The sequence below is a fragment of the Dipteris shenzhenensis genome, chromosome 27, assembly GCF_047967505.1.
Source record: "Dipteris shenzhenensis isolate YYH24624 ecotype China chromosome 27, Dip_SZ_1.0, whole genome shotgun sequence".
In the NCBI taxonomy this organism is placed as follows: Eukaryota; Viridiplantae; Streptophyta; class Polypodiopsida; order Gleicheniales; family Dipteridaceae; genus Dipteris; species Dipteris shenzhenensis.
In genome coordinates this window covers 13,062,794-13,071,124 of record NC_141622.1, presented here as the reverse complement: position 1 = coordinate 13,071,124, position 8,331 = coordinate 13,062,794, and the positions used below count along the sequence as shown (strand labels likewise).

The window sequence follows — 8,331 nt, the reverse complement described above, 5'->3', positions numbered from 1 at the left end:
GAGAGATTATGCACAGATGAAAGGAAAGAGATGATCACTTTGGCGAAGGCCCAATATTCCCCTGAAATTGGTTGGGCAATGGGCTCACAACGCCTGATCAATTTCACAACGCCTGGTCAAGTTAGAGTCCGTTGTTCTGGCGATCTAGGCCAAAGGAATATTCCCCTGAAATTGGTCGATCAATTTCACTACGCCTGATCAAGTTAGAGTCTGTTGTTCTGGCTATCTAGGCCAAAGGACAGATTGCACGGTAGAACTATCTTTACAGTCATACTACTTCAGAATTGATTGATGTATTTGTCAATAATAAAAGTCAATGTACATTTTGGTACAGCTCCAATAATTGTTTCCACCTTCTCTCCTTTTGTGAAGATCATAACGGTAGGTATGCTTCTAATACCATACTCCGTTGCTATTGCAGGGCTTTCGTCCGTGTTGAGTTTATAGCACTTCACTTTGCCAGCATAGCTCCTGGCAAGCTCATCAATCAAAGGTGCAATCATCCGGCAGGGACCACACCAAGGAGCCCAAAAGTCGACAAGAACAGGAACGTCACTACGTAACACAAGCTTTTTAAAGGTGGTTTCATTGACAACGCCAGCTGCAACTCAACATTTGGAAACAAGCAGCTCACGATCAGAATCAGGACAAGCCATAGTAAATTACAAAGGTATCAGGAGTTCACGGCCGACGTTACGTTTGTATTGAAATCACAACACATTACATCGCGTTGGTTCACAGACCTAAAGACGATGAAAGCAAGCAATTGAATTAAAGAAGTAAAGCCATTGAAAGACAAGCACCATAAGATTACAAGCAAGGAAGGCACGTACAGCAACGAAGACGGATGAAGTTATGACGATCCATGAGCCTAGAAGCACATGCAGGAAAGCACCCATCTGCGGTGATGATGTCCTGAGCGTAGGAGACGACGGGGCAAGCCATGCTACGGCCGGGAGTGGGCGTTCTGAGGGGAATTACAGCGGGGGTGAGGCTAAGGCGGAGGCTATGGGCAGGCTTGGAATCGTAAGAGGAAGGAAGGGAGTTGGAAGGGATCTCGCGGAGGCAAGGGGTGAGCACTTTGGCCATAGAAACCAGGGAAGCAAAGCCAGATAGTTAGAGGGGCTGGTTATGGCGATTCAGAGCTTTCGATGGAGGCAATGCTTTCGACTTTGCGCTTCTTTGCGTTTTTCAAAACTTTGTTTCCCTGCCACCTCACCTTACTGGTGGATAACCCCAGTGACACCTCTCCTCACCACGTGTCACCTTCCTCCCTCTCAACCCCTCCCCACATGAGGGTCTTTACAGACCGCCACAAGCTCAGGGTGCCCATTGTTGGGGTACATAAAAAATGGGATGGGCAGGTTGTCATGGGCAGGGTCTTTACAAATATATTGCACGCCCGAACATGACATTATTGGCGGCTAGAAGAATGGGTGCCCATCCATGGGCTGGCGCAGTTGGGTGCCCATCCATGGCCAGGCTTTGGGCATGACATGGCAGCCAAGTAGGACACAAGGAGAAGAGTGTGGTAAAGCCCTTAGCGACGCCATTGGTTTTCATTTTTCCCATTAGCTTTGAGGAGTGTGTATGGCAAGCGGAACCTCAGTGTGTAAAGACCGTGAGGATTTGAGGCCCAATGCTTGGCTAGCAGAAGCTCCTACCTCTCGCACATGCAAATGCAGCATAGGCAGTTTGGGCTGCTCGCTCACCTGAGCTCGCTGCCCACGTTTGATTCTCTGGAGAAGACCCTTGTTGCTTATTGGCGTAGGCCACGATGGGTTGTTCCCCTCATGGATAGCAATGTGTGTGGGTGTGCAAGTCGAGGGGGGGGGACAAAAAACCAACCCCAAAGTCTCCTCTTTAGAGGGATGGGGTAAGTGCCTACATTACTTCCCACCGTCCACCCCCAAAGTCTCCTCTTTAGGGGGATGGGGTAAGTGCCTCCAGCTATCCTTTAGACCACCACACAAATACTCTCGTTCCTTAGGAACCTTAAACATACAGTCGAGTTGTCGAGGCAGCATTGAGTAGCTACTAAGATCAATGCCGTTTTGTGAATTTATTACATTAAAACCAACTTATGTTGAATGCACAGCATATGGTTATATGTTCTTATGTGCACCCCTCGAGATTACCCATGGATGAAGGACACCAACTTATTGCAAACTTTTATATGGATTTTGAACTTGTTATCCTCCCTCAATTTTTACGAGAATGAGGTTAAGAGCATGAAAATGACACTGGCATTTTGATGGGTAGATGACACTAGTTTGATGGCTCAATTGGAAAAAGGTATGCATTAAGTGATATTTCACTTCTAATCCATGTTGTTTTTTTCCTTACTCATGTATATGCATGATCTACTTTATGTTGGTACCTCTTGGATAATGGTGCCAAAATGTTGCCTCTTTTTCACTTCTAAGTATATTCCAAGTTTTTAGTCACTAGCAAGTGTCGTGTGAGCTCACGTTAGCGGATATGTTCACTATGTAATATAGGGCCTTGGGTCATATTCCATTTAGATGTGTACGTTGAAGCACGGAAATGTCTCACATATTCTATTCAGAGGTATAGGATGAAAGCGTAGAAACTTGTAGGTGAAAGCATAGGAAGGCCTTAGGTTTCAGCAATCGTATCCTATGCAAAGGTGTAGCATGAGGCCTCAAGTTATATTCTATCCCGAGGTGTAGGGTTGAAGCATGGAAAGCAGTTCTTGCATAAGCTCATGTGAAGAAGTATTGTTATTTGATTGAAGTTGATGAAAGTTTCACCTCCATAGGGGTTTAAGTTTTAGAAAATGTTGTAGAGTTTAGAAATGGAGGGTTCATAAGATGGATAGGTCTGAGAGAGTGGAGAGCTAGTCTCCATCAATTGATAGGGATAAGTGTTGAGAAGTCTAATTTAGGACATTGAAGGGTTGCAAGAGTAGATTGTGAGTGGGAGAGAAGGATTTGAAAGTAGAATTATGAAAAAATGAGTGTTTGGACTTAAAAGAGTCAGTATATTTGAGAAATGGAGAGAAGGAAGATGGGGAGAGAGAGTGGAAGCATGCAAGCGCTCTTCATTCTGCAAGATTATAGTCTATGGGACCTACACTTATTGTGTTGGGGTAAGGTGGACCATAATTGAGTCATGACTAGTGAGAGAGAGTGTTACTTGTGATTGTTGAATTGGTCATCGCCTGCTCTGATACCTTGTGTATTGGGGTAAGGGTCGAGTAATTAACAAGGCAATTGTGAAGTGGTTTATGTGAGGTATTAATATTTCTAAGATAGGGGAAAAGCAGAGGAAAAGAGAGAATGAAAGAGAGAAAAGAGAGAAGAAAGAGAGGAAAAGAGAGAAAAAGAGAGAAGAAAGAGAGGAAAAGAGAGAAAGAGAGAGAAAAAGAGAGGAAAAGAGAGAAAAAGAGAGGGGAAAGGATGAAAGAGAGGGGAAACGAGAGAGTAAAAGAGAGGAAGAGAGGATGAAAGAGAGGAAAAGAGAGGAAAAAAGAGAGGAGATACGAGAAAAGAGAAGATGAAGGCTTAAAGGAAAGAGAGGAAAGGAGAGATAGAAAAGAGAGAAGGAAAGAGAGGAGGAAAAGTATAGGGGATTGGGGGCTAAGAGAGCTGTAGCTATTCTGTGAGGAGCCACCCCAGATGATGGAATAGCACATCTAGAATCCCAAGGTGAGTCTCATGGATGAGGTCAAAATCCTACAAAGCCACAAGATTTAATTACGGTGTTACTCATTGGGAAGTGGAGATGTAACATTTGTAGAGAAGAGTAAGCAAATCTTAGGCCATGAGAATAACCTATACCAAAAGTATATAGGAAGGAGGAGTTACAGCCATTCTGTGAGGAGCCACCCATGCAAATGTAGACCCATGAATCTAGTTCAAGTGACTCACATACATATACAGCATTGTGATTTGAATAACTTGCAAAATCTGGAATGGGTTGCTCCAATGCTTTTGTTGTTGCTTCATGTTCAGTGGGTTGTTTCAATGGGTTTGCTTGTTGCACAATTTTATGTATAACTTGAAAATATTATTTGAGAGTCAAATACGCATAATTGTGTCAATATTTCAATATTAAGACCTATTAATAACCCAAGAAGTATGTGGATGTCATATATTCACATAGATGACAAATGCTAGATACAAAAGTTTGTAGTTTATAAGAGCTTAAAACTACTAAGGGAGCATCAAATTGCTGTTGGAAAATGTGGGATAGAAGAGATGCATCTTGGAAGAGAAGTGAGAACACGGAATGCAAACTAGAAGTGTGTTCTATTGATTGTGAGAGAGGTGACTCTCTCTTATAGAAATGGGGAGAGCCTTGTTAGCCTAAACCAATGGCACCTCTCCTACATCAATGGAGGTAACTCCTAAATCATAGAAACTCCACAATCATAGGCATCACCCCATGTGGGGGCCTTTGCATTACATCATCACCTATGTCATGGTCTATGGCACTAAGTGTGCCTCTTCTACACACACACACACACAACCATATGACTACTAGTGGACGCACATGTGCACCTAGCAAGCCCTTGATCAGACATATCCTAACATACCCCCCCTCAAGGGTTTGCCTCTTGCTATGTCAAGGATACATCTAGTCACATAGTTTCTCATGCCATCTCATGGTGTGGTCAAGGATAAATCTATGGCTAGGATCTCATGCTAGCAAGGGTCCCAAGGGTCAAGGTTTACAAAAATGGGATAGACCAAACACATATCACATGGCCTACATCATATGGTGACCAGAGGTGATTTACAAAAGACAAAACACATAACATTCTTTTTGGAGTACTATTCTAGGCAGAGAACCTAAAAAATTGACCCAAGTGACGATAAATAAAGTTCAAAAGACAAAGTGCTCAAAATGCAGTCTTTATCTTCTACCACAAAGTTTGTTTGTGCATTTGTTGAAGTACTTTCCTCAATCAGATTTGCCTTGGCATTCTTTGTAAATGCTTGATCATCTTCAAGCTTTCTAGTGTCCAAAAGTGATGTCTCTTGTTGAAGAGACTCACAAGCAATATGAGTATCATCCTTCATCTTGAAAACTTTGAGGAAGCCTTCAATGTTGATCTTGATATCCATATACATCTTGTCATTTGCCAATGAAGTTGACATGAAATTAAAATGTGAAGAGAGTACATCTCCCTTTTTCAATGGTAGCACTAGGAATATCTCATCAGCAACAAGAATGTTGTACTTGAGAAGTACAAAACATTTCCAAAAGGAAACATACTTTGAAACATAGTCATCAACATTTGCATCCATTTGTTCACCACTATGAGTGATCATAAACTTCATGATTGTAGAGGAGGATTCCATAAAGTTTGTCTCACCATATGCATACCATACTTGCTCATTTCCATATATGTTGGCATGTCTCCACCATGTTATGCTCACACCTTGTCCTGAGCACTTCAATTTGTGCTTGTTGTTGATGAAGGTCTTCATGAGATTTTTCTTGACTCTTGCCTCAAAAACATCATGATTTCTACCTCCCCTCAATGAGAAAACACCATCATATGCTCAAAAGTCAAGTCCATCATATGAAGAATTATTGAATAAAGACTATTTGACCATTCACATAGAAGTTTTGAATCAGTTACAAATGTGGTCAAAGTAATAAGTCAAAGACCATATCAGTGGTTGACTGAAGCAAACAAATACTGAACTTTTTGATTTTCACAAAAGCCCCAAAAAATAAGTTTGACCACTCAACATTTTGACCATAAAACTGTCAAAAGCCAAATCCAACAATAGGCAAGGAATGGAGGGCAAAATTCAAACTGTTGAAGAGTGCGTTCAAGGGGCATTTGTAGCAGAATGAAAGCTTGAGTACCAAAGAATAAGCACCGGCAATGATAGGTAGAATAGTGCGCTATGTCACCCAGGAGAAGTGCGCCTTCATGAACTATAGTTTTGGTGATTACTCCTCTTTAGAACAACCATTGGGCCTCATATTTGCATACAAGGGAACTTGTGGTGTCACTCACCCATGGCTAGAAGGAATTATTGAATAGTTAAGGCATTGGGCATAATTGTGTGAAAGTTCACCGAGTGAAGAAGCTATCGGCATGGGTGTATGCAGGAATATATTTCTAATTGCTTGTAGCCAGGAGGTTGCCCATATATGGTTTAACTTCATCATGACCTTTGCAATTGCTCCTCCATTGTCTCTCATGCTCCAACCAATGCATTTGAGAGCAGCTCTTGAGTTATCATGACGTTTGTATGAGGCCTTGCACTTTTGTTGCTATGTGAGGAGAAATTTGTGGGAACTCCTTCACAAAGTGCTAAAATGATAATCTTTACGATGTATAGAGGGACATAAGTGATGAGGCTCTTTACCATATAGGTTGATATAAATGTTGTGTGCTCATGCTCTCATCTCTGGGTGCTTGTAGTCATTGATTTTCCATCTACTGTGTCACTCAACAGGTTGAGCATCGGACGGAGAACACCTTAACCTCCTTTGACTTCCCTCACCTTGAGAATCCTGTGACTTTCCTCACCTTGAGAATCATGTGCCTCTACTTATGCCTCTGCAACTATCAGCTAGATGGTTAAGACTGTGAGTCCTTAGGGTTTTCCCACTATGAGGTTCACTGAATAATTTGCATCCGCTTACAAAATGTGCAGATTGCAGGCATGCTTCTCCTCTCATGTCAAAGTTCTCTTTCCTCCTCTTCTGGCTCTATCATCATGACACATCTCTGTCTCTTAACATCTCCAACAGTGCTATGGGAAGGTCCAAGGAAAGGACAGGTGCACGGAAGGTACTTTGAGGTTTTGTGATATTATGCACACATAAATTCAAGAAACTTTTAACACAAAATTCTACGAATGTGCATAAATACAAGCAAATTTCAACACTTACAGATTTAGCATGCAATGCATGCAACATGACATTGAATGCATGCATACAACATGATACAATGATGATGCATATTGATCGCAATGCAAGCATGCAATGTTGAGAGTTCACGCTCAACATCATGTGATCATGTGTGCATAGCACCATCACGTGATCATATGTGCATAGCACTAACCTTATAGAGTGCTATAAAGGAAAGGGTTAGATCCCCTAACCCTAACCCTAAAAGGGTTTGTATATATTCTATTTTTTCAACTAATTCTAGTGTACAGTTAGTCATTTGTGGTGTGCTCTCTAGCTGTGCCCTCTCTCCTCATCTCCACTCTTCTCCTCTCCCCTCTTCATATTTTGTCATGGTATCAGAGCTTCCTTGTCTTCCGCTGAGACATTGAGTTTCTTGAGAGTGTGAGAGAGATTGTGAGATTGAGAGTTCTCTTGAGTGATTGTGAGATCCTTCCCTTCACTTCCGTTGAGAGAAAATTCCGTCCATTTGGTGAGATATTTATGTTCATCTCCTTCAAGAGTTTGTGAGAGATTTGATTCTGCTTCTTAAGAGAAATAGAGAGAAAGTTTCCATCCACTATTCTTGAGGTGTGAGAAAGAGATAGATTTCTTGTTTGAGAGAGAGAGAGATACATAGAGTTCTTCACAAGGCCACCGACTCGATTCCTGGCTCTCCACAGCCAGCAACATCAACAACGGGATCTATTCTTCACCTCCTTCGTGCAGCGCTCCAAGCTCTCCATAGGTGACAGCAAATGGTGTAGCAATCGAGCCTCTATATCGGTCACTAGCCGAAGTAGCAGCCGCCTCTAGCCTAGTGTTGCACATGCAAGCCCACGGAGCACGCCAGCCTCCACAACCACCAGCCGCTCCTACGCCAACGCCATCGTAGCTCCTTACGAGCCTCTCCTCCAAGCACTTAGATGCCTTAGCGCTCCTCTTCGTCTCCAACAGCCACGGGCTGCAACGGCTCCAGCATATACCACCAAGCCTTGAATTTCCACGTTGCCGGGCTGATGATGCCTTGATTAGCGACGCCGACAACCGGACTCTGGAAGATGAGGAGGCTCTGGTAGCAGATGAGGCCGATGCATCGAAAGCGAGTCGCAGTTTCCCGCCTCCTATCGCCTCTTGTGCAACTCTGTCAATCAAGAAAGGCAGTAGGTTTGTTTTGAAGGAGGTTAGTGCACGTCCTCAGGGGTTCTTCCGTGCACAGAGGGAGAACGGACGCTTATGGTTGCAACTTATCCAGCCCATACAGGCGGAGAAGGACGCTGTGGTGAGCCAGATCCGGAAGAGGAGTCTGGCGATCTATCAAGGGAAGAAACTGGAAATGAATAGGTTGATGAAGTGTCGAGGCAATCAAGCATGGATAGGTTAGAGACTGTCTCTCAAGATACTGCAAAGTCTCCAGAAATGAGAGGAGAACTGATGTCTTCCCAGAGA

General features: G+C 43.0%; 1 protein-coding gene across 1 annotated transcript; it reads right to left on the bottom strand.

Moving 5' to 3' along the window:
• Window positions 1-278: 278 nt before the first annotated feature.
• Window positions 279-503, bottom strand: LOC147883884 (thioredoxin M5, chloroplastic-like). Its single transcript, XM_087398890.1, has one exon. It carries the CDS (start codon window positions 501-503, stop codon window positions 279-281), a length of 225 nt encoding a protein of 74 aa, XP_087255016.1.
• Between the last annotated feature and the right edge of the window lie 7,828 nt (window positions 504-8,331).